This window comes from Bombina bombina, chromosome 2 (genome assembly GCF_027579735.1).
Source record: "Bombina bombina isolate aBomBom1 chromosome 2, aBomBom1.pri, whole genome shotgun sequence".
Lineage (NCBI taxonomy): Eukaryota > Metazoa > Chordata > Amphibia > Anura > Bombinatoridae > Bombina > Bombina bombina.
The window spans coordinates 498,170,698-498,198,411 of NC_069500.1; the positions used below are offsets into that span (position 1 = coordinate 498,170,698).

The 27,714-nt window shown below is 40.4% G+C and overlaps 1 protein-coding gene across 1 annotated transcript in view; it reads left to right on the forward strand.

Moving 5' to 3' along the window:
- The window catches only part of LOC128649140 (telomerase protein component 1), a 207,021-nt gene that overhangs the window by 58,774 nt on the left and 120,533 nt on the right, over positions 1-27,714 (forward strand). The window contains exons 12-18 of the mRNA XM_053702232.1: positions 3,218-3,327; positions 4,308-4,398; positions 10,699-10,873; positions 10,980-11,196; positions 11,778-11,930; positions 19,717-19,803; positions 21,938-22,065. Coding sequence (XP_053558207.1) covers positions 3,218-3,327; positions 4,308-4,398; positions 10,699-10,873; positions 10,980-11,196; positions 11,778-11,930; positions 19,717-19,803; positions 21,938-22,065 — 961 coding nt within the window. The remainder of the gene's footprint in view (positions 1-3,217; positions 3,328-4,307; positions 4,399-10,698; positions 10,874-10,979; positions 11,197-11,777; positions 11,931-19,716; positions 19,804-21,937; positions 22,066-27,714) is intronic.

Sequence of the window (27,714 nt, forward strand, 5' to 3'; positions counted from 1 at the left end):
TACCCTATTCTAAATTTAAAAAGTTACAAGCTCTTTTACCTTACCAGCCCTGAACAGGGCCCTTTGCGGGGCATGCCCCAAGAAGTTCAGCTCTTTTGCCTGTAAAAGAAAACATACAATACCCCCCCCCCCAACATTACAACCCACCACCCACATACCCCTAATCTAACCCAAACCCCCCTTAAATAAACCTAACACTAAGCCCCTGATGATCTTCCTACCTTGTCTTCACCATGCCAGGTTCACCGATCCGTCCTGGCTCCAAGATCTTCATCCAACCCAAGCGGGGGCTAGACATCCACTGAAGAAGTCCAGAAGAGGGTCCAAAGTCTTCCTCCTATCCGGCAAGAAGAGGACATCCGGACCGGCAAACATCTTCTCCAAGCGGCATCTTCTATGTTCTTCCATCCGATGACGACCGGCTCCATCTTGAAGACCTCCAGCGCGGATCCATCCTCTTCTTCCGACGACTAGACGACGAATGACGGTTCCTTTAAGGGACGTCATCCAAGATGGCGTCCCTCGAATTCCGATTGGCTGATAGGATTCTATCAGCCAATCGGAATTAAGGTAGGAATTTTCTGATTGGCTGATGGAATCAGCCAATCAGAATCAAGTTCAATCCGATTGGCTGATCCAATCAGCCAATCAGATTGAGCTCGCATTCTATTGGCTGATCGGAACAGCCAATAGAATGCGAGCTCAATCTGATTGGCTGATTGGATCAGCCAATCGGATTGAACTTGATTCTGATTGGCTGATTCCATCAGCCAATCAGAAAATTCCTACCTTAATTCCGATTGGCTGATAGAATCCTATCAGCCAATCGGAATTCGAGGGACGCCATCTTGGATGACGTCCCTTAAAGGAACCGTCATTCGTCGTCTAGTCGTCGGAAGAAGAGGATGGATCCGCGCTGGAGGTCTTCAAGATGGAGCCGGTCGTCATCGGATGGAAGAACATAGAAGATGCCGCTTGGAGAAGATGTTTGCCGGTCCGGATGTCCTCTTCTTGCCGGATAGGAGGAAGACTTTGGACCCTCTTCTGGACTTCTTCAGTGGATGTCTAGCCCCCGCTTGGGTTGGATGAAGATCTTGGAGCCAGGACGGATCGGTGAACCTGGCATGGTGAAGACAAGGTAGGAAGATCATCAGGGGCTTAGTGTTAGGTTTATTTAAGGGGGGTTTGGGTTAGATTAGGGGTATGTGGGTGGTGGGTTGTAATGTTGGGGGGGGGGGTATTGTATGTTTTCTTTTACAGGCAAAAGAGCTGAACTTCTTGGGGCATGCCCCGCAAAGGGCCCTGTTCAGGGCTGGTAAGGTAAAAGAGCTTGTAACTTTTTAAATTTAGAATAGGGTAGGGAATTTTTTATTTTGGGGGTCTTTGTTATTTTATTAGGGGGCTTAGAGTAGGTGTAATTAGTTTAAAATTGTTGTAATATTTTTCTTATGTTTGTAAATATTTTTTTATTTTCTGTAACTTAGTTCTTTTTTATTTTTTGTACTTTAGATAGTTTATTTAATTGTATTTATTTGTAGCAATTGTGTTTAATTAATTTATTGATAGTGTAGTGTTAGGTTAATTGTAGGTAGTTTATTTAATTATTTTATTGATAGGGTAGTGTTAGGTTTAATTATATCTTAGGTTAGGATTTATTTTACAGGTAAATTTGTAATTATTTTAACTAGGTAACTATTAAATAGTTCTTAACTATTTAATAGCTATTGTACCTGGTTAAAATAAATACAAAGTTACCTGTAAAATAAATATTAATCCTAAAATAGCTATAATATAAATGTAATTTATATTGTAGCTATATTAGGATTTATTTTACAGGTAAGTATTTAGCTTTAAATAGGAATCATTTATTTAATAAGAGTTAATTTATTTCGTTAGATAAAAATTATATTTAACTTAGGGGGGTGTTAGTGTTAGGGTTAGACTTAGCTTTAGGGGTTAATACATTTATTATAGTAGCGGTGAGCTCCGGTCGGCAGATTAGGGGTTAATAATTGAAGGTAGGTGTCGGCGATGTTAGGGAGGGCAGATTAGGGGTTAATACTATTTATGATAGGGTTAGTGAGGCGGATTAGGGGTTAATAACTTTATTATAGTAGCGCTCAGGTCCGCTCGGCAGATTAGGGGTTAATAAGTGTAGGTAGGTGTCGGCGACGTTGTGGGGGGCAGATTAGGGGTTAATAAATATAACATAGGGGTCGGCGATGTTAGGGGCAGAAGATTAGGGGTACATAGGGATAACGTAGGTGGCGGCGATTTGCGGTCGGAAGATTAGGGGTTAATTATTTTAAGTAGCTTGCGGCGACGTTGTGTGGGGCAAGTTAGGGGTTAATAAATATAATATAGGGGTCGGCGGGGTTAGGGGCAGCAGATTAGGGGTACATAAGTATAACGTAGGTGGCGGTCGGCAGATTAGGGGTTAAAAATTTTAATCGAGTGGCGGCGATGTGGGGGGAGCTCGGTTTAGGGGTACATAGGTAGTTTATGGGTGTTAGTGTACTTTAGGGTACAGTAGTTAAGAGCTTTATGAACCGGCGTTAGCCAGAAAGCTCTTAACTCCTGCTATTTTCAGGCGGCTGGAATCTTGTCGTTAGAGCTCTAACGCTCACTGCAGAAACGACTCTAAATACCGGCGTTAGAAAGATCCCATTGAAAAGATAGGCTACGCAAATGGCGTAGGGGGATCTGCGGTATGGAAAAGTCGCGGCTGTAAAGTGAGCGTTAGACCCTTTAATCACTGACTCCAAATACCAGCGGGCGCCCAAAACCAGCGTTAGGAGCCTCTAACGCTGGTTTTGACGGCTACCGCCGAACTCTAAATCTAGGCCATAGAAAATAGAAAACATAAAGTGTAAATGCAGCAGAACTCTTATGTCATGCAGTGCTATACTGCACTGGGCTTGTCTCTCCTTCACACAAAGAAATACAGGGAACTCCCCTTAGAGAAGTATAGCAAAATCTGACTTTTAAGAATTTCACTACGGATCTCAATGTGCTGGAGGATCATTTTAAATCATCTCACCTTAGCAGAGAGCTTTAGATCATCAGGCCTTAAGTATTGCCCTTTGTGCATACAGAAGAAGATAAGTTAAGGAAGCCTACAGCAGCTGTACATATAGTAAGGGCAATCCAGTTTTTCAGTACAGTTTCTCTTTAAGTAATTAGCGCTATTTATTTTCTGCTGTCTTTCCTATTACAGATAGCCATCAGGTTCCATTCATGGCATTACTGAGAAATCTACGGAACTTAATTAAAGCAGGTGTCAGTGAAAGACATCACAAGGAGGTGATGGCACGGCTCTCCAGCCAGGTAATGACCACTTGAAAAGCGGTTGCCACTCAGGGGTCAAGTCCAGTGGGAACGCATAGGACCAGAGTTCCTGCACTATTATTGCAGGTGGAACTAAGTTACCCCTGGAAGGAGAAAAGAAACGCTTCAGTGAGCACTGGAGCTGTTGGTGGGAGGAGCTAGAGCTAAGTTTGTTTAGAGGGATAGTGAGATCCTCTAGTAATGGGCAGTAACACTTCCTACAATACCCTAAATGCAAGCCTGTCAACGGTCCTGCTGTGTGATCACCCCACACTGTGTGGAACACATGGTGCTTACATTTCTCTCTGGCTTACTCTGGAGTTATTTAGCTCCCCTCAGCAGAAATAGGACTATTGCACCTTAAGTGGGTGAGACTCTGTGACAGAGGATGAGTCTCATTCCCAATGGCAACCATTCAACCCTTCATTTGATTTAATTTGCTTTCATTAACCAAAGTGTATAGATTATATACATATAAATACAGTGTGTGTGTGTAAAACTATTAATTGTGAGGGGGTGGAAGTCTTGGTGAGTTCCTACACCACTCTGTATTGGTTGTTTCCTATGTGTTTGAACGGTGTATGTTCTCACTTCATTTGCTTATTAGGACTAGACTGCACGCATCCCAATATCGTTAATAAACTTTCTGATCTCCCCTGTTAAACAAGTTCCTTCAACCACATACTTTTATTCCCAATTTATAGGAGTCGAATTTAGATTATTTACAAATAAATATTTAAATGGATGCTGATATATCAAGACTATTTTGTTTTAATGTGGAGGGTTTTTTTTTGGCGGGGGGGGGGGGGAGACAGTCAAAATTTCATTTTGGCACAGATTTTAGTTAAAAATTAATTTTATAATGTGTCCAAAGTATATGTTAGCTAAACTAAAGCACAACACTTCTGAGTCACAGTCACAACATATATGTTTGTCTATGATTTGCTCTGTATATGTGTAATTGTTTTTATTTTACATAGAATGCTGTGATTAAAAGCCGCCTTTTTCCATTCCGCTTCCTGTCAGCCTACAAAGTGATCCAGGATTTGGAATCTCAGCGACAAATGGCAGGTAAACATAGATACAAGATAATCACAGAGGTAAAATGTGTATTAATATATCTGTGTTGGTTATGCAAAACTAGGGAATGGGTAATAAAGGGATTATCTATCTTTTAAAACAATAAATATTCTGGTATAGACTGTCCCTTTAAGATTATTAAAGTGATTTTTTTTACGTTGTTTTTAAAAAAAAAAATGTTTAATAAAAAATATATTTAACAATAGTATTTAAAATCAACAGATATACAGTTTTAGATATATTGTCACACTGCCAAGCTAAATATATAAATGATTAACATAAAGTTTGTTAAAGGGTTACAGAAAGAGAAAATACAATTATAAAAAGGTGTCCATATTAAATATACCAAGAATGTACATTTTAAATAAAGGGATATTTCTTTAAAAGGGGCATGTTTCTATCGTATGTAAAAAGAGCATCAGTTGAACATGTTAAATATTTTTTTTTTGTATAAAAAGGGGGTTCAATAAAAGATGATCAAATGTTAAAGTAAATCACTAGCTGCTGTGGATAACTAGATAAATAATAGGACAACTTATTTAGAAAAAGTTTGTTTATGTAGTATAGGAATATACTTTTTTTTTAAAAAAACCCACAAAGTAATTTAATATATTTTGAAATCAGATTGTTGAGCGTTTTGTTGATAGGGATAAATATTTTAAATTGGATTCTAAAGTACATGGGGTGCAGAACATGGTATCCAGTGTGGATTGGCAACTTAAGTAGAGGAATCTAGATAGGAACATTTTTAGTAGACTGGAGACAGACAAGATGGGATTCACAAAGGCCATTTCAGAGTAAGATGCAGTAGTCAATATACGACAAAACCAATGAGTACATTATTATATGGGTGAAGTAGAGTATGGAAATATTGAATTCGAAGGAGGCTGCATAGTTGACCACAACAGGATATGTAATTTCTTTTATTTATTGAGTGAAAGAGAGTTGTGTCCATCGTGACACCAAGGCAGTGGGCCTGGGTTGAATTTTGAGCACTGATCTCTCACAACAACAGAGATAGCATGTATAGGGTATCCATGGTTGGGATGAGCAGAAGATAAGCTCAGCATTTGAGACTGAGCTGAGGGTAGTGTGAAGACTTCAAGGATGAATTAGAAGACACAGTTTTGTGGCCTTGCTGAGTAAATAGGGAGAATTTACAGTATAAGAGGTTAGATTTAGGTATGATCAGGAGGTGGCACTAGGACCCAAAAGAACAGGTAAGCTTTCCAATGGAGGATTAAGAAGAACAATGACAGACTGTTCATTTCAAAATGAACTGACCATGGTAATCCTGTGAGGAAACTACAGAGCTACAGTATTTTGTGGTAGAAATACAAAATAATAATCACCACAGGCTGCAGTAAATTGCTTCCACTTAAAGGGACACTGAACACAATTTTTTTATTTAATTATTCAGATAGCGCATGCAATTTTAAGCCACTTTCTAATTTACTCGTATTATCAAATGTTCTTCATTCTCATGGTATCTTTATTTGAAAAACAAGAATACAAGTTTAGAAGCCGACCCATTTTTGGTGAACAACCTGGGTTCTTGCTGATTGGTGGATTCATTCACCCACCAATAAACAAGTGCTGTCCAGCTTACTGAATTAAAAATAGGCTGGCTCCTTAGCTTAGATGCCTTCTTTTTCAAATTAAGATAGCAAGAGAACGAAGAAAAATTGATAATAGGAGTAAAATAGAAAATTGCATACAATGGGGGGTAGTTATCAAGCCGTCTACTTTTCTTGCTTCGCCGGCCCAATACGCCCGCCTAAGCTCGCCTACCTTCGCCGCCGCTGACCTGAAAAAATACGCCTAAGTTATCAAATAAAGCTGTCAAAAAGCCGCGGGGCGATGAGCAGCGGACTGTGACAGTTATCACTCATCCGATCTCGCTGCCCTTCGGCTTTTTCCCAGCTTTATTGCTAGCCTGTCACTAAGCACTCACACTAAACTACACTGTTCTATCCCTATACCGGCGCCCCCGGAGCCTCCCGCAACTAAATAAAGTTACTAACCCCTAAACCGCCGCTCCTAGACCCCGCCGCAACTCTTATAAATGTATTAACCCCTAAACCGCCGCTCCCGGACACCGCTACCACCTACAGTATACCTAGTAACCCCTATCCTGCCCCCCCTATACCGTCACCCTCTATAATAAAATTATTAACCCCTATCCTGCTGATCCCGCACCTCTCCGCAACTAAATAAATAGTTTAACCCCTAAACCGCCGCTCCATGAACCCGCCGCAACCTATATTAAACCTATTAACCCCTATCCTGCCCCCCCTACACCGTCGCCACCTATAATAAATTTATTAACCCCTATCCTGCCCCCCACTACGCCGCCGCCACTGTCATAAAATTATTAACCCCTAAACCTAAGTCTAACCCTAACCCTAACGCCCCCCTAACTTAAATATTAATTAAATTAATCTAAATAAATTAACTCTTATTAAGTAAATGAATCCTATTTAAAACTAAATACTTACCTTTAAAATAAACCCTAATATAGCTACAATATAAATAATAATTATATTCTAGCTATCTTAGGATTTATATTTATTTTACAGGTACCTTTCAATTTATTTTAACCATGTACAATAACTATTAAATAGTTATTAACTATTTAATAGCTTACCTAGCTAAAATAAAGAGAAATGTACCTGTGAAATAAATCCTAACCTAAGTTACAATTACACCTAACACTACACTATACTTTAATAAATTATTCCTATTTAAAAATAAATACTTACCTGTAAAATAAACCCTAAGATAGCTACAATATAATTAATAATTATATTATAGCTATCTTAGGATTTATATTTATTTTACAGGTAACTTTGTATTTATTTTAGCTAGTTAGAATAGTTATTAAATAGTTATTAACCATTTAATAACTACATAGCTAAAAGAAATACAAAATTACCTGTAAAATAAATCCTAACTTAAGTTACAATTAAACCTAATACTACACTATCATTAAATTAATTAAATAAATTAACTACAAATAACTACAATTAAATACAATTACATAAACTAACTAAAGTACAAAAAAATAAAAAAACTAAGTTACAAAAAATAAAAAAATAAGTTACAAACATGTTACAAATATTACAACAATTTTAAGCTACTTACACCTAATCTAAGCCCCCTAATAAAATAACAAACCCCCCAAAATAAAAAAATGCCCTACCCTATTCTAAATTAAATAAATTTCAAAGCTCTTTTACCTTACCAGCCCTTAAAAGGGCCATTTGTGGGGGCATGCCCCAAAGAAAACAGCTCTTTTGCCTGTAAAAGAAAAATACAACCCCCCCCCCAACATTAAAACCCACCACCCACATACCCCTAATCTAACCCAAACCCCCCTTACAAAAACCTAACACTAATCCCCTGAAGATCATCCTACCTTGAGTCGTCTTCACTCAGCCGAGCCACCGATGGAACTGAAGAGGACATCCGGAGCGGAAGAAGTTAATCCTCCAAGCGGCGCTGAAGAAATCTTCCATCCGATGAAGTCATCATCCAGGCGGCGCTGAAGAAAAGTCTTCGATCCGTCCGATGTCATCTTCAAAGAGGCGCTGAAGAGGTCTTCTATCCGGGCGAAGTCATCTTCCAAGCCGGGTCTTGAATCTTCCTTCCGCCGACGCGGAACCACCTTCTTCACCGACGGACTTCGACGAATGACAGCTCCTTTAAGGGACGTCATCCAAGATGGCGTCCCCTCAATTCCGATTGGCTGATAGGATTCTATCAGCCAATCGGAATTAAGGTAGGAAAATCTGATTGGCTGATGGAATCAGCCAATCAGATTCAAGTTCAATCCGATTGGCTGATCCAATCAGCCAATAAGATTGAGCTCGCATTCTATTGGCTGATCGGAACAGCCAATAGAATGCGAGCTCAATCTGATTGGCTGATTCCATCAGCCAATCAGATTTTTCCTACCTTAATTCCGATTGGCTGATAGAATCCTATGAGCCAATCGGAATTGAGGGGACGCCATCTTGGATGACGTCCCTTAAAGGAGCCGTCATTCGTCGTAGTCCGTCGGTGAAGAAGGTGGTTCCGCGTCGGCGGAAGGAAGATTCAAGACCCGGCTTGGAAGATGACTTCATCGGATGGAAGATTTCTTCAGCGCCGCTTGGAGGATTAACTTCTTCCGCTCCGGATGTCCTCTTCAGTTCCATCGGTGGCTCGGCTGAGTGAAGACGACTCAAGGTAGGATGATCTTCAGGGGATTAGTGTTAGGTTTTTGTAAGGGGGGTTTGGGTTAGATTAGGGGTATGTGGGTGGTGGGTTTTAATGTTGGGGGGGGGGTTGTATTTTTCTTTTACAGGCAAAAGAGCTGTTTTCTTTGGGGCATGCCCCCACAAATGGCCCTTTTAAGGGCTGGTAAGGTAAAAGAGCTTTGAAATTTATTTAATTTAGAATAGGGTAGGGCATTTTTTTATTTTGGGGGGTTTGTTATTTTATTAGGGGGCTTAGATTAGGTGTAAGTAGCTTAAAATTGTTGTAATATTTGTAACATGTTTGTAACTTATTGTTTTATTTTTTGTAACTTAGCTTTTTTATTTTTTGTAACTTAGCTTTTTTATTTTTTGTACTTTAGTTAGTTTATGTAATTGTATTTAATTGTAGTTATTTGTAGTTAATTTATTTAATTAATTTAATGATAGTGTAGTATTAGGTTTAATTGTAACTTAAGTTAGGATTTATTTTACAGGTAATTTTGTATTTCTTTTAGCTATGTAGTTATTAAATGGTTAATAACTATTTAATAACTATTCTAACTAGCTAAAATAAATACAAAGTTACCTGTAAAATAAATATAAATCCTAAGATAGCTATAATATAATTATTAATTATATTGTAGCTATCTTAGGGTTTATTTTACAGGTAGGTATTTATTTTTAAATAGGAATAATTTTTTAAAGTATAGTGTAGTGTTAGGTGTAATTGTAACTTAGGTTAGGATTTATTTCACAGGTACATTTCTCTTTATTTTAGCTAGGTAAGCTATTAAATAGTTAATAACTATTTAATAGTTATTGTACATGGTTAAAATAAATTGAAAGGTACCTGTAAAATAAATATAAATCCTAAGATAGCTAGAATATAATTATTATTTATATTGTAGCTATATTAGGGTTTATTTTAAAGGTAAGTATTTAGTTTTAAATAGGATTCATTTACTTAATAAGAGTTAATTTATTTAGATTAATTTAATTAATATTTAAGTTAGGGGGGCGTTAGGGTTAGGGTTAGACTTAGGTTTAGGGGTTAATAATTTTATGACAGGGGCGGCGGCGTAGTGGGGGGCAGGATAGGGGTTAATAAATTTATTATAGGTGGCGACGGTGTAGGGGGGGCAGATTAGGGGTTAATAAATTTATTATAGGTGGCGACGGTGTAGGGGGGGCAGATTAGGGGTTAATACATTTAATATAGGTTGCGGAGGGTTCAGGGAGCGGCGGTTTAGGGGTTAATACATTTATTATAGTTGCGGTGGGCTCCGGGAGCGGCGGTTTAGGGGTTAATATGTATAGAGTAGCTTGCGGTGGGCTCCGGGAGCGGCGGTTTAGGGGGTAATAACTTTATTTAGTTGCGGCGGTGTAGGGGGGGTCAGATTAGTGGTGTTTAGACTCGGGGTACATGTTAGGGTGTTAGGTGTAGACAGCTCCCATAGGAATCAATGGGATGTCTGTCAGCAGCAAACTTGTACTTTCGCTATGGTCAGACTCCCATTGATTCCTATGGGATCCGCCGCCTCCAGGGGTGGCGGATTGAAAACCAGGTACGCTGGGCTGTAAAAGTGCCGAGCGTACCTGCTAGTTTTTTGATAGGTAGCAAAAGTAGTGAGAATGTGCCGCGGAACATCTGGAGTGACGTAAGAATCGATCTTTGTCGGACTGAGTCCGGCGGATCGATGCTTACGTCACAAAATTCTACTTTTGCCGGTCTCGAGCCTTTGATAACTAAGGCGAATCAGCCTCGCCACAAATACGCTGCGGAATTCCAGCGTATTTGAGGTTGACGGCTTGATAACTAGGCCCCTCTATCTGAATCATGAAAGAAACCATTTGGGTTCAGTATCCCTTTAAATGCTGTTGCTTTTATTTGCACTCTTCATCATTCAGCACAAAGCACTACAATTTAAAATAATTTAATTTTATTAGTAGGTTTGATAATGTAGCTATGTTCATTTAACATAAAACAGAATGTTATGCAAACAATTCATTCTCATGTTAAACTCTTCTCAATACTTTCTCTTCCCCATAGAGAAGCCATTACCTTCAAATGTTAGACTAATTGATCGTATCCTCCGGAGAGAAGGAAGAGGAATTCGAGAACTACTTGCACGTCGCTGGACTCGTCGTCAGTTAAGGGCCTGTTTAGCAATTCCAGCTGTACATTTGCTGTTGAAGAAAGAGAAAGAAGTTCTGAGAAAGGCCAGGTGAGTTTGAGATGGGGAAACAGGCGTAAGGCTTATTTTACAAAGAGAAGGTATAACAAATATTGGAAGGTAAAGTAAATTCATTATAGTTTCTTTCTGCTGTCAGGGCAGTGCAGCTGGACCAAGAGACACTGCAAAATTATAAGGCGGCCCTGGAGAAAGCTGTTGATATCTCTGCCCATCACAATATTCCCCCATTGCCAGGGCGCACAGTTATCCTGTTGTGTGTTAACTTTGCCATGTACCAGACATGCCATGGTACCAAAGACTTGAGTGTTGCAGAGGATGATTCGGAGAAGGGGGGTAAAAAGAATCCACCAACGGTGAGACCCAGTCATTTGTTCTACTACAATTACTACTTAAGCTCCTGATCCCAGTGACTACCATCCAAGATATACAGCTACAGTCTAACCTGTCTTGTAGGAACCTTCTGTAAAGTGAAGGTCAATTTAATCAAAATTGACATTTCACTCGTTTTCTTCTAAAACTTAGCTTTTAATCCTGAGAGCCGCTTCAGTGATTCCCCCGGCTGTCGGAAGCCTCTTCTTACGTCATTAATGACAAATCCGACTTCCTCCAATCATGGCTTTCCCCCCGGGATCATGTCCTGAGGCAACACCGTGATTGGAGGAAGCCAGATTCGTCATTTTGGACCTGCAAAGAGGGCTTGTGACAGGCGGAGGATGCGCTGCAGCGGCTGTCAGGATAAAAAGGTAAGTTTTTGAAGAAAACAAGTGAAATGTCAATTTTGATGAATTAAAGTGCCCTTGTTTTTAATAGGATTATTAAAAACCAGGTACTAATTCATCAAAATTGACCTTTACTTTAAATGCACATTTTTACCCTGTTTGTTGCATATGGCACAATATTTGATCCCTGACTATTTTTTGTATTATTTTTGCAGCTCTTGGAAGTGAGTCTTCTGCTCAGTCTGATGGTAAAAGAGACCTCAGAGAGCTGTCAGCTTGTGCTGTATGATTTAGACATCTTTGCACTGGCTGAGGCCACCTCTGGTTCACTGCTTCAGAACGTGACCAAGCTCAAGTCACAGGCCCTGGTAAGAGGCAGCTTACAGTATATTATGGGTTATTATCACTTTGGTATTCCGCGTATCTATTTTGTTTTCTGTGTAGAACTAATTCAAATTATTACATTTATGTGCATAACCGTTAAAGGGACGTAAAAGTCAATAGAATGGTGGGACATCTAATATAAAGTACCAGATTACAAGTGGAGCAGTATTTAACGCACCTGCTCGAGTGCTTGCTATGCTAAAAGTAAGCTTTTTGCGTGCATCGGGTAGAGCTCGTATTACAAGTTGAAATTAAACTTTTTTTGTTTGCTTGCTAACACAATGCGCGTAAAAAGCCAAACTTAGAATATCGCGCGTGATAACGTATTCCCCCATAGAAGTCAATGGAGAAAAAAAAGTGGGGAAAAAAACTACTCACACACAAAACTCATCGCATATTCTCAAGTGCGCTAACCCGACATGAAAATATAAATATTTCACATTCCAGTGTTCGTCACATACAATAATATGTTCTATTTATTCATGAATACATATTTCTACATAATTTCCAGAATATCAAAAGGTTAAAGCAATACTTCTGTTGTATCATATAAAAGCATCTATCCTCATACAGAGTAACTGCAACAAATATCAAGGGTGCATGAGTAAAGTATCGCTTACATACCCAAAATAATATAAAATAAAAAAATACTCAGCACACCAAAAAATGGACTTATACAATGTTTAATGATACCATATGTCTAAACAGAGAAATGATGTGACAGGTACCGAGCCAATCCTCATTCAGACTTACACCGCATTCAAACTCCAAAAACACACACACCACAATCATTTCCCTTAGGTGTCCCTAAGGAAAAGAAAAGGTGTCCCTAAGTCGTCATCTCCAAAAAAGAACAGTTCAGCAAATGTTTGCAAAGGGGAAAAGAGGAAAAACTTTGTAATCCTCAAATAGAAAACAGTTGTAACGTTTGATTGACGTTGCAACAAAGTATAGTCCCCAGCTGATAATATGTCTAATTTTGTGCTGTGCATTGAATACACTCCTCTCCTGAACCTCGCACAACAGAGGCTTATATATGTATAAAGATACTGTGTGTCCATACATATATAGACTATGTAGCAATGTCCCAAAGGTGCAAACCCTATGTAATGGATCATGTAAGTATAAACTATTGCCTGGGTGATGATAACACTTGTGTCAGCTGTAATGTAACACCCTCTCTTAGGAGCCTTAACTTGCCATCTACGTACTGCGGCCCATATAACTGTAAGGGTGTGCTTGTGTAATACTTGCGATTCTTTTCCCTTGTTAGCTGCACAGGTACATCTGGTTCCTCGAGCCTAAAAGGTCACTATTGTATGCCATGGTTGCTCACTCCAAAAATGCAAAAAAAAAAAATGCAGCAGACCATTCCACTGGCAGGTTCAGCCATCTAGATATTTAAAAATCCCGGCGAGAGGACAATAGGCACATCAGACCTGAGATGACGGCATCGGTAACATACTACTTGAAAAAGGACGGAGTCCTGAAACACACGTTGGAGTGTGTTATAGAGGCCGTCATCTCAGGTCTGATGTGCCTATTGTCCTCTCGCCGGGATTTTTTAATATCCAGGCGGCTGAACCTGCCAATGGAATGGTCTGCAGACAAACAGGATTGCATGTACGGAGTGAGCAACCACGGCATACAATAGTGACCTTTTAGGCTCGAGGAACCGAATGTACCTGTACATCTAACAAGCGAAAAGAATTTCAAGTACATAGATGAGAAAAAGTACGTAGAGAAAAAGAAACACGGCAGATTTATCAAAAGGCAAATCTCCCTATCAGATAAGGGTGATTTTTATGAAGCCTTGGTGTTAACCTCTACTTCCTAAACCTGATCACTGATCTGAAAAAGGGATATTGACAAGCCCTGCTCTCACACAACTGGTTGAAGGGGCAGCATTGCACAAATGGATACAGGGAACGAATGTGTCCTGCAATTTGAAATTCCGGGCATACAGGATTTTTTACCTGTGAATCTTTTCCGTAGGGCAGCACAGAACAAAACTGCTTCAGATTTGCTTTATACTAAAAAGAAGGTAGCTGAGTTGGGTTATTTCATGCAGAGCTAAGATAAAGAGAGTTTTAACCGTGCTTTTTTGAATAAATTAGTTTGGCTTAAAGAATTGTGAATAACAGAATTAATCATTAGTAAAAGCAGTTTACTACTGTGCTACTCTATGGGCTTTTTTGCTTCTTTGTTATGTTGTATATCAGGGATAGGCACAGACAAAGGCTGTGGCGGACATTTTCCAAAGTACAGACCTTAGTGAAGGACACCAAGGTACATTTGAAATTAAAAACATTATTTTATAGTGCTTGGTGTTATTATACTGATGCAGATACCACTGATCCTATAACCAGCCCTCCTCTGGCTATACCCATGAGCCAGTGTCACTACTGTGTCTTTGTATAGAGCTGGGTGTTATTATACTGATGCAGATACCACTGATCCTATAACCAGCCCTCCTCTGGCTATACCCATGTGCCAGTGTCACTACTGTGTCATTATATAGTGCTTGGTGTTATTATACTGATGCAGATACCACTGATTCTATAACCAACCCTCCCCTGGCTATACCCATGTGCCAGTGTCACTACTGTGTCATTATATAGTGCTTGGTGTTATTATACTGATGCAGATACCACTGATTCTATAACCAACCCTCCCCTGGCTATACCCATGTGCCAGTGTCACTACTGTGTCATTATATAACGCTGGGTGTTATTATACTGATGCAGACACCACTGACCCTATAACCAGCCCTTGTCTGGCTATACGCATGTGCCAGTGTCACTACTGTGTCTTTGTATAGAGTTGGGTGTTATTATACAGATGCAGATACACATCCAGTATTTCACTCAGGCTTTATTTATTCCATAACTTATCACCCAATATCGCTAGCAATCTCTTAACATGCCACTAACTTTATTCACACTACATATATTTTGTTATTCCTATTATTTAATCAGGTTGTGGTGGACACTGCAAGGGCTAGTTATGGACACCAGTGTCCGTGTACGGACACCTTGCCTATCCCTGGTGTATATTTCCTACATTCAGCTACTAATCTTTGCATTATGTAACTGTTTTCACGGTTTTTCATCCAATTGAGTTCTACTTGAGATTTCAACAACTATGGTGAGTTGTATGAAGCTGCTTAATAAAAAAAAAAAAAGAGAAAACATTGTTTCTTTCCTACGGCATGGAGAGTCCATGATGTCATTCCAGTTACTAGTGGGATATTCAACTCCTGGCCAGCAGGAGGAGGCAAAGAGCACCCTAGCAGAGCTGTTAAGTGTCACTTCCCTTACCCATAACCCCCAGTCATTTTTTGCCTCTGTGACGGGAGGACGGTGAAGATGAGTGTCTGAGAAGATTAATCCTTTTAATGGGATTGGGGTCTGGCTCAGTCCATGTCAATCTCTTTAGTAAGAGTAATGGTAGCCTTTAGCAGTTAGAAGGCGGCAAGGTGGTCCTTGCTTTACATCTAGCACACTTGCTAACCCTTTGCAAAATGCCAGAGTTAGTTACTCTGTTCTTTTCTAGTCTACAGGTCCCTGATAGAGAATGGAGTACCTATCACACCCTTATAGCTGTCTCTCTGCCTGGCAGCAGGATCCTCAGGTAAATGCTTTTGCCTTATAGGTACTGAAGGTTTGCACTTTAAGGGGTTAAATCCTCTATTGGATCATTTGGGACTTAGTTTATCCTTTTATTCAGGGTCCAAATTATTGGCAGTCTGTAGGCATATTTGTATGTGTTAGAAACTAATTTATGAAGGAGACTTAGGGGTTAATTCTTTTCCCCCGTTTTGAGAATTAGTATTTCTCATGAGTGGCTAAAAGGTTTATAAGGAGGTTTAGATTTCCCTCCTTTATCTGCTCAGAATTCATGTGCGGGAGCTGGAGAATAGGACTTTATTAATTTTAAGTGTTTGTTAACATACGCACACTTTTTACTGTGGCACAGTTTCTTTTCTTCTTGGCCAATCACATGACTCTCCGCTCTTCCAGCTACTACGCTGAGAGGAGTTTTGGTCCGTCTGTGAAAATTTCTCTGACGGCTGTGCGCTTGACTATCGGATCGTCTAGGAAGCAGGAATTTCTGACAGCGGCTGGGGAGTCCTCATTAAACGATCTAGTGGCAACTCTAGGTCCGGTGACAATAGGACACCTCAGATAGACTGAGGGTTAGTGGTTCCTGTATTTTTATCTGAAGTGAGTGTTTTAGAGATAATCGTTCTGAGGATTTCCTCTGCAGAGTCTAAAACCTTTTCCTCACATTGACCTGCTGGTTTTATTGATTTTTTTTCAAATTGTTTTCTCATTTTGATTATTAGTGGGATCTGTTCAGTTATGGACACAGAACAGGAGGCTTCTATTTCTATAGACAAATGCTTACTATGCTTAGAGGCTCAAATTTTCGTACCTATGCAATTCTGTTCCTCATGTCTATCTAAAACTTTAAAATTTAAAGACAAGTTACTACCTTCTGAGCCACATATCTCCCAGGATAATGCTGAACAGGATATGCCTCAGCTTTCATCTCATAAGCCTTAACTGTTTCACATACAGTGCCTTGCAGTTCCTCTCATCCTCCTGGGGGTGTTTATTTGCCAGGATATTTTGCTGCACAGATAACTTCTGCAGTGTCTGCAGCTTTATCTGCTTTCCCTACTTCAGGTTAGCATAAGAGGAAATCCAAAAATGTTTCTGCTAGTAAGGTTTCTGACAAAGCTAAATCTGCGCTGGTCAACCTTTCTCAAGGGTCTGATGAGGAAGATACTTTAGTAGCCTCTGAAGGTGAGATCTCTTAATCTGACATGATGGGGGGAAATTCTGCGGAATCTGAAGAAGTTAATTTTAGATTTAAACTTGAACACCTTTGTTTACTTCTAAAGGAGGTCCTGGCTACTTTGGACGACTCGACTCTTATGTCGCTGTTAACCTTAAAAAATCTAGTAAACTCAATAGATATTATTATGTTCCTCCTTCTGTGGAAGTATTTCCAGTTTCAGACCGTATGTTGGAGATTGTAGCTGAGGAATGGGATAAGGCAGGGATTCTTTTTTCCCCTTCTCCTATTTTTAAAAAGATGTTTCCTATTGCTGACTCCATTCGTGATTCTTGGCGCACTGTGCCTAAGGTGGAAGGAGCTATATCTACTCTAGCCAAAATAACTACTATTCCTATAGAGGATAGCTGTTCTTTCAAGGATCCCATGGATAAGAAGCTTTGAGGCTTACTTAAAGAAGATTTACATTTATCAGGGATTACAATGGCAACCTGCTGCAAGTATTGCTATGGTTTCAGGTGCAGCATCTTATTGGTGTGATGCCTTGCCTGAACTGATTGTAGAAGAGACTTCTATAGAGGAGATCCAATATAGGATCATGGCTCTAACTTCAAAGGACAGAAGTCTCCCTCTTCCAAGCCAGAGCAGTCCAAGACCTCCTGGAGGTCCAGCCAGCCTTGGAATAAGGGAAAGCAATCCAAAAAGCCTTCATCCGATAATAAATCAGCATGAAAGGTCTGCCCCTGTTCCAGTTTTGGATCAAGTGCGGGGCAGGCTTTCTCTTTTGTCTCCTATCTGCAATCCACATCCCATGGGTGGACAACTGGGAGGCGGATTTTCTGAGCAGACAGACCTTTCATCCCGGGGAGTGGGCTCTCCATCCGGAAGTGTTCTCTAGGATAACCCTTAAGTGGGGGGTTCCGGAGTTGGATCTGATGGCATCTTGTCAAAATGCCAAGCTTCCAAAGTACGGTTTAAGGTCAAGAGATCCTCAAGCCTCTCTGATAGATGCTCTGGCGGTTCCTTAGATCTTCAATTTAGCGTACCTGTTTCCTCCTATTGCTCTCCTTCCACGAGTCATTGCTTGTATCAAGCAGGAGAGAGCATCTGTAATCCTATTAGCTCCTGCATGTCCTCGCAGGATCTGGTTCGCGGATCTGGTGAAGATGTCATCTCTTCCACCCTGAAGGTTACCTCTGAGGAAGGACCTTCTAATTCAGGGTCCTTTCCTCCATCTAAATCTAGATTCTCTGAAGCTGACTGCTTAGAGATTGAACAGATTGAACACTTACTTTTGGCCAGGCGTGGCTGTTCTGAGACGGTCATTGATACTATGTTTCAGGCTCATAAAGGCTTTTTACCATAAGGTATGGCTCAAATACCTATATTGGTGTGAATCAAAGGATTTCTCTTGGAGTAGGGTCAGGGTACCCAGAATCTTGTCCTTTCTTCAGGAGGGCCTGGAGAAGGGTTTGTCAGTCAGTACTCTGAAGGGTCAGATTTCTGCACTGTCTATTCTTTTGCACAAACGTCTGGCAGATCTGCCAGATGTTCAAGCTTTTGTTCAGGCCCTGGTCAGAATCAGGCCTGTGTTTAAACCTGTTGCTCCTCCTTGGAGCTTAATCTTGTTCTTAAAGTTTTGCAGCAGGCTCCATTTGAGCCGATGCATGTTGTTTATATAAAATTATCTAGGAAGGTTTTGTTTCTTCTTGCTATTTCTTCCGCTCCCAGAGTTTTGGAGCTTTCAGCTTGGCAGTGTGATTCCCTGTACCTCATTTTTTATGCAGATAAGGCGATCCTTTGTACTAAATTGGGTTTTCTCCCTAAGGTTTTGTCAGATCGAAACATTAAACAGGAAATTGTTGTTCCTTCTTTTTGTCCTAATCCTTCTTCTCATAAGGAACATCTTTTGCATAACTTGGATGGTGTGCATGCTCTAAAATTTTACCTACATGCTCCTAAAGATTTTTGGCAGTTTTCTGCCCTGTTTGTGCTTTTCTCTGGAAAGCGTGTCTGAAGGCCACTTCTACTACCCTTTACCTCTGGTTAAGAAGGTATGATTAGTTTTGCTTATGAGACAGCTGGACGGCAGCCTCCTGAGAGAATTACGGCTCATTCCACTAGGGCTGTCTCCTCATCTTGGGATTTCAAAAATGAAGCTTCTGTGGAACAGGTTTTCAAGGTGGCAACATGGTCCTTTTGCATACTTTTTCCAAATTCTACACATTTTATACTTTTGTCTCAGCTGAGGCCTCTTTTGGGAGAAAGGTTCTTCAAGCAGTGGTGCCTTCTGTTTAGGTCCTCTTGCCTTGTTCTCCCTCCCTTTTAATTCCTAGCTTGGTATTGGTTCCCACAAAATGTATGCTTACCAGATAAATTTCTTTCTTTCCGGGCATGGAGAGTCCACAACCCCGCCCTCTTTTTTTTTAATTATAATTCAGCATTGTTTCTGAGTAGACCTCAGGCACCTCTATACCCTTGTGTTTCTTCTTTTTCCATTTTCCTTTGGCTGAATGACTGGGGATTATGGGTAAGGGAAGTTACACTTACCAGCTTTGCTAGGGTGCTCTTTGCCTCCTCCTACTGGCCAGGAGTTGAATATGCCACTAGTAATTGGAATGATGTTGTGGACTCTCCATCCCCGGAAAGAAAGAAATTTATCAGGTAAGCATAAATTTTATTTTTCATTCGTTGTTTAAATGAATTCTGTTAAAAAGGCTTTGCCCATATATATTAGGATATATATTAAAGATTATGTTTTAAGTTTTTTATTACTCTAGATATTGTAGCTACAGGCCACTGCTTAAAACTTGTGTACAGCTATTGACTATTATTTATTTATAACTATTGTATCTGCTCTTAAGAATAATGTTTTATTAAAAATGTGCGGCATTTAAATTTCACTGATCTGCATATGTATCTTGGTCCTTTAGTACAGCTCATATCTTTTCGTATCTTCTCCTACAGGAGCTAAATAAATCCTCAAGATTACAATTGCAAATCAAAAGACCTATAGAGGAGTATATACTGGAGTTGCTGAAGTGCAGAACTAAGGTATAAAATCCATTAAAGTTTTTAATACACAACCCAGTCTATGATGTTCAAGGCCGGTGTTAGGGTGAGGCTTCTGAGGAGGCCGCCTATGGCCCCGTGCTTAGTGGGGCCCCCTCTCTGGTGCCAATGGTGGTTTTACTTGATTTTATATATGTATATAAAAATAAAAAGCCTGTGCACAATACATGGTTATAACCTGCACGCAAGCTTCTGTAAAGATAGGAGAGCATGGGAGGCGGAGCAAGGAGTCCATACAGTAAGTTGTTTCCCCGCAGACACTTCTGCAGATGTACTAACATTGTGAGAGAAGAGACTGAAATTTAAAACATGCTCAGAAGTAGTCAGTGGTAGAAAAATGTGTTCTCCCCAGGGTCATATTCCTGAGTGGCACTGCACTCCCTCACAAATGCCGAATTGCAACTTGATACCTCTGCATTCTAACAAAGTGCAGAGGTCCGACTCCTATAAACGCAGTGACTGTTTTTTAACACCAACCCCCCCAGCTGGCTTACAGAACACTGCATTGTATTTATGTGCAATACGCTGCTACGTGTATGTGGGAAGGCATGGGTTAACAGCAGCAGCATCTGCTTAGTAAGTGACCCTTAGAAGAGATAGCAGCCTCTCTTTACAGCCGGGTCATCTTTCACTGGCTGGCTTTGTTTATTACATAGGGAGTGGGGGGGGGGGGGCTGAAATTGAGGAGGGGGCTGTGTGTGAGGAAGAGGGGGCCTAGGAGTCAGGAAGGGGCTGTGTGTAAGGAAGAGGGAGGCTGAGAGAGTAAGGAGGAGGCTGTTTGTGAGGGAGAGAGGGGCTGAGAGAGTCAATAGGGGGCTGTGTGTGATGAAGAGGGGGACTGTGAGATGCAGAAGGGAGTTGTAAGAAGAAGGAGAGGGGGTCTGAGAGAGTAAGGAGAGGGCTGTGTGTGAGGGAGAAGGGGGCTGAGAGTGAGGAGGGGGCTCTGTGTGGGAGGAAGAGGGGATCTCAGAGTCAGGAGGGGACTGTGTGTGAGGGAGAGAGGGGATGAGAGTGAGGAGGGGGCTCTGTGTGGGAGGAAGAGGGGGTCTCAGAGAGTCAGGAGGGGGCTGTGTGTGAGGGAGAGAGGGGCTGAGAGAGTGAGGAGGGGGCTGTGTGTGAGGGAGAGGGGGCTGAGAGTGAGGAGGGGCCTGTGTGTGAGGGAGAGAGGGGCTGAGAGTGAGGAGGGGGCTGTGTGTAAGGGAGAGTGGGGATATGTCTAAGGGAGAGAGGGGCTGAGAAAGTCAGGAGAGGGCTGTGTGTTAGGGAGAGGGGGTCTGAGAGAGTGAGTAGGGGGCTGTAAGAATAGGGAGTCTGGGAGAGTGAGGAGGGGGCTGTATGTGAGGGACTGGGGGGCTGAGAGAGTAAGGAGGGGGCTGTGAGTGAAGAGGGGGCTGTGTGTGAGAGGGGGTTGAGAGAGTGAGGAGGGAGCTGTGAATGAGGAGGAGGGGGCTGTGTGTGAGGGAGAGGGGGCTTAGAGTAAGGCGTGGACTGTAAGGAGGGGACGTGAGAGGGGGCTGAGAGAGTGAGGAGGGGGCTGTTTGTGAGGAGGGGGCTGTGAGTGAGGGAAAGGGGGTTGAGAGAGTGAGGAGGGGGCTGTGTGTGAGGGAGAGAAGGGCTGTGAGTGTGACAATGGGATTGTAGAAGGAAGCTAACAGAAGCTGCCTGGTTGTGAGGGGGTTCAGAAGGTTAGAAGAGGGCTAGCTGAGGGGGTAAGGAGTGAGATGGGTGTCACCTATATAGTATAGGGAATGGGGCAGGGAGACGGGGCCCCATTTTGTCATCCTGCCTCGGGTCCGCAATGTCTAGGGCAGGCTCTGATGATGTTGAATAAATTAGTCCAAATCCTTCTTAAACAGACATTAAAAATAAATAAAATCCTCTTAGAATAAAAAATAAATATTGCATATAGTTCTGTTTTTGGATTGAATACTCAGTTCACTTCTGAACTAATGCAAACTAGCATGTGGTTCTGTTTTTAACAACCTGTGTGTTATATGGTAAGACAGTTTGTACAGTTTACATTATATACTATACTTGTATTACTGCTGCTATATGTATCTGTGAGACACCTTTAGGAGATAATGTGAGATATGAACTGATTTCTGTTTCTGCATAGGTGGACACACTTCTGATATTTACTCCTGTCACACTTTACAATGAATTCCAATCAGCGTTGCAGCTTTACCGAAGAGAGGTGAATGCAGAATGTCTGTGTGTTACTGTGCTGCCTTCTGACTATAGGAAGTAAGTGTGCACATCTCCTTATCATACACCCAACTCACAACTTAGGGCCAGATTACGAGTGGTGTGCTAACTGTTGCGCGAGAGATATTATTTATTGCAGTTTGCCTACTTTGGAAGTATCGTGCGTATTACAAGTTGAAAGTAAATGCGATCGCTTTAGCTCAATTGAATTTAACAACCGCCTGGTTAGCGCAACCTCTCTGGATAACTGTGACGTTCTAATAAAAAATGGCACAAAACACATTAAAAATACATGTAAAAGTACAGTTACACGTTTAATAACACCATGTAATAAAAATAAATATTGCACAAAAAGTTATAAAGGCTCAAAGATATGAGATCTCAGGTGTTAGAGAAACAAAAGGCAGGCAAAAAGGCTCTAACATAGACCTACATACATATACATGTCTAAATATGTATGTGTGTATATATATATATAAAATGAAATATATATATATATATATATATATACATACACAAGTATGGCCAAAAATATTGGCACCCTTGTATCTCTGTCAGATAATGCACCACTTTGCCCAGAAAATTGTTGCAATTACAAATGTTTAGGCATTTTCATGTTTATTTCTTTTGTTTGTATTGGTATCACACAAAAAAGTGGACAAAAACCCCCCAAATTTGACACATTCCACGCAAAACTCCAAAAATGGACTGGACAAAATTATTGGTACCGTCTCAAAATTGTAAGAAATAATTGCATTCCATGTTTGTGATGCTCCTGTAATTTGTAATTAAACTCACCTGTATCAATTAACAGGTGCTGACAATATAGAAATCACACCGGCAACCAGTTAAAATGGTGAAAAAATGTACTCAATCTTTCTGTTGTTTGTCTCTGTGTACCACCTTGAGCATGTCTGAGGATTTGAGAACAAAAATTGGGGAAAATCATGGACAATCTCAAGGTTACAAGTCCATCTCCAGAGATCTTAATGTTCCTGTGTCCACTGTGCGCAACATAGACAAGAAGTTTACAGACTATGGCACTGTAGCTAATCTCCCTGGACATGGACGAAAGAGAAAAATTGATCAAAGATTGCAACAAAGGATTGTTCGAATGGTGGATAAAGAACCTTGATCAACTTCCAGACAAATTCAATCTGACCTTCAAGCACAGGGTACAAATGTGTCAGCTCGCACTATACGTAGCCATCTGAATGAAAAAGGACGCTACGGTTGGAGACCCAGGAGGCACCCCCTGCCGACACAGAAACATAAAAAAGCCGGATTGGAGTTTGCAAAAGCTTACATGAGGAAGTTAAAAAAGAAAATGAGGTTTTAAAGAAAAGAATACAGTCCCTACAGTCAAACATGGTGGAGGTTCACTGATGTTTTGGGGTTGCTTTGCTGCTTCAGGCACTGGATGTCTTGACTATGTGCATAGCATTATGAAATCTGAAGACTAGCAAAGAATTCTGTGGTGCAATGTAGGGCCCAGTATCAGAAAGTTGGGTCTCTGTCAGAGGTCATGGGTCTTACAGCAGGACAATGACCCAAAGCACAAGTTGAAAAGCACCCAGAAATGGTTTAAGACAAAGCGCTGACTAGTACTAAACTGGCCAGCAATGAGTCCAGATCTCAATCCCATAGAGCACCTGTGGAGAGATCTCAAATCAGCATTTGGGAAAAGAAACCCTCCCAATCTGAGAGACCTGGAGCAGTTGGCGAGAGAAGATTGGTCCAAAATTCCAGTACAGTGGTGTAAGAAACTCATTGATTGTTACAGGAAGCGATTGATTTCAGTTATTTTTTCCAAGGGGTGTGCTACCAAATATTAAATTGATGGTGCTAATAATTTTGTCCAGTCAATTTTTGGAGTTTTGCGTGGAATGTGTCAGAATTGGCTTTTTTTTTTCTCCACTTTTTTTGTGTCGTACCAATATAAGCAAAATAAATAAACATGAGAGTGGTGTATTATCTGACATAAATGCAGGGGTGCCAATATTTTTGGCCTTGACTGTATGTGTAGTTATATGTGTATATATTTATTTACTGACAAATATTCACATATAAACACACAAATATATATGTACCGATACATAGACAGATATATAAGTGCACTTTGCAGTCAAGTAGAGGAAAATATGTAAAAGCATGTACTATATTCATATTTCATAAAGGTTGTAACTCTGTATTTATCTCACAATCCATTGTTCTATATATTTATAAATAGATATTCCTATATATATATATATCTGTATATATTTCGATACCTATATATAATCATCTATTTATAGGTATGGATATATATTGTACCAAAATACCATCAGGTAAATGTAGAAATATGTATTTATGAATAAAAAGAAGTATTCTTCTATGTGAAGAACAATGGAATGTGAAATATTCATATTTTCATGTCGGATTAGCACACTTGAGAATTTGCGATCTGGTTAGCGTGTGAGTGGGGTGTTTTCCACTTGTTTTGCTCTATTGACTTCTATGGGGAAATATGTTAATGTGCGTAATATTGGAAGTTCGACTTTTTGTGCTTGTTGTCAGCGCGTGAGCGAAAACGTTTTACTTTCAACTCATAATACATGCGATACCCGACGCAAGCTAAAAATGTACTTCTAGTGCAGTTAGCATGCGAGCGGGAGAACTAAATAGCGCTTCACTCATAATCACACCCTAAATCTGTGGATGTATGTTTCTCAGCAAATAAAGTTTGTTTGTTTTTTCCTCCCGATTGCTTCCTTTTTTTTATTAAATGTATGAAATAAATAAATAAATGCAATGTTAAAGGGACAGTCAAGTCCAAAAAAAACTTTCATGATTCAAATAGGGCATGCAATTTTAAACAACTTTCCGATTTACTTTTATCACCAATTTGCTTTGTTCTCTTGGTATTCTTAGCTGAAAGCTAAACCTAGGAGGTTCATATGCTAATTATTAAGACCTTGAAGGCCACCTCTAATCTAAATGCATTTTGACAGTTTTTCACCACTAGAGGGCGTTAGTTCATGTGTTTCATAGAGATAACATTGAGCTCATGCACATGAATTTGCCGAGGAGTGAGCACTGATTGGCTAAAATGCAAGTCTGTCAAAAGAACTGAAATAAGGGGTCAGTCTGCAGAGGTTTAGATACAAGGTAATTACAGTGGTAAAACGTGTATTATTATAACTGTGTCGGTTATGCAAAACTGGGGAATGGGTAATAACGAGATTATCTATCTTTTTTAAAACAACAAAAATTCTGATGTTGACTGTCCCTTTAATTTCCTTAAAAAGTTTTAGAAAAATAATGCATTGAGCTCACTGACCTTCCCAAACAAAGTATTTAGGCCTAGATTTGGAGTTCGGCGGTAGCCGTCAAAACCAGCGTTAGAGGCTCCTAACGCTGGTTTTGGCCGCCCGCTGGTATTTGGAGTCAGTCAGGAAAGGGTCTAACGCTCACTTTTCAGCCGCGACTTTTCCATACCGCAGATCCCCCTACGCTATTTGCGTATCCTATCTTTTCAATGGGATCTTCCTAACGCCGGTATTTAGAGTCGTTTCTGAAGTGAGCGTTAGAGCTCTAACGACAAAACTCCAGCCGCCTGAAAATAGCAGGAGTTAAGAGCTTTCTGGCTAACGCCGGTTCATAAAGCTCTTAACTACTGTACCCTAAAGTACACTAACACCCATCAACTACCTATGTACTCCTAAACCGAGCTCCCCCCACATCGCCGCCACTCGATTAAAATTTTTAACCCCTAATCTGCCGACCGCCACCTACGTTATACTTATGTACCCCTAATCTGCTGCCCCTAACCCCGCCGACCCCTGTATTACATTTATTAACCCCTAACCTGCCCCCCACAACGTCGCCGCCAGCTACTTAAAATAATTAACCCCTAATCTTCCGACCGCAAAGCGCCGCCACCTACGTTATCCCTATGTACCCCTAATCTGCTGCCCCTAACACCGCCGACCCCTATATTATATTTATTAACCCCTAATCTGCCCCCCTCAACGTCGCCGACACCTGCCTACACTTATTAACCCCTAATCTGCCGAGCGGACCTGAGCGCTACTATAATAAAGTTATTAACCCCTAATCCGCCTCACTAACCCTATAATAAATAGTATTAACCCCCTAATCTGCCCTCCCTAACATCGCCGACACCTAACTTCAATTATTAACCCCTAATCTGACGACCGGAGCTCACCGCTATTCTAATAAATGTATTAACCCCTAAAGCTAAGTCTAACCCTAACACTAACACCCCCCTAACTTAAATATAATTTACATCTAACGAAATAAATTAACTCTTATTAAATTAATTATTCCTATTTAAAGCTAAATACTTACCTGTAAAATACATCCTAATATAGCTACAATATAAATTATAATTATATTATAGCTATTTTAGGATTAATATTTATTTTACAGGCAACTTTGTAATTATTTTAACCAGGTACAATAGCTATTAAATAGTTAAGAACTATTTAATAGTTACCTAGTTAAAATAATAACTAATTTACCTGTAAAATAAATCCTAACCTAAGATATAATTAAACCTAACACTAGACTATCAATAAAATAATTAAATAAACTACCTACAATTACCTACAATTAACCTAACACTACACTATCAATAAATTAATTAAACACAATTCCTACAAATAAATACAATTAAATAAACTAGCTAAAGTACAAAAAATAAAAAAGAACTAAGTTACAAAAAATAAAAAAATATTTACAAACATTAGAAAAATATTACAACAATTTTAAACTAATTACACCTACTCTAAGCCCCCTAATAAAATAACAAAGACCCCCAAAATAAAAAATTCCTTACCCTATTCTAAATTAAAAAAGTTACAAGCTCTTTTACCTTACCAGCCCTGAACAGGGCCCTTTGCGGGGCATGCCCCAAGAATTTCAGCTCTTTTGCCTGTAAAAGAATAAATACAATACCCCCCCCCCAACATTACAACCCACCACCCACATACCCCTAATCTAACCCAAACCCCCCTTAAATAAACCTAACACTAAGCCCCTGAAGATCTTCCTACCTTGTCTTCACCATCCAGGTTCACCGATCCGTCCTGAAGAGCTCCTCCGATGTCCTGATCCAAGCCCAAGCGGGGGGCTGAAGAGGTCCATGATCCGGTCAAAGTCTTCATCCAAGCGGGGCAGAAGAGGATCTTCCATCCGATTGAAGTCATCATCCAGGCGGCATCTTCTATGGTCTTCCATCCGGAGCGAAGCGGCAGGATCCTGAAGACCTCCAGCGCGGAACATCCATCCGGACCGACGACTGAACGACGAATGACTGTTCCTTTAAGGGACGTCATCCAAGATGGCGTCCCTCGAATTCCGATTGGCTGATAGGATTCTATCAGCCAATCGGAATTAAGGTAGGAATATTCTGATTGGCTGATGGAATCAGCCAATCAGAATCAAGTTCAATCCGATTGGCTGATCCAATCAGCCAATCAGATTGAGCTCGCATTCTATTGGCTGTTCCAAGTAGCCAATAGAATGCGAGCTCAATCTGATTGGCTGATTGGATCAGCCAATCGGATTGAACTTGATTCTGATTGGCTGATTCCATCAGCCAATCAGAATATTCCTACCTTAATTCCGATTGGCTGATAGAATCCTATCAGCCAATCGGAATTCGAGGGACGCCATCTTGGATGA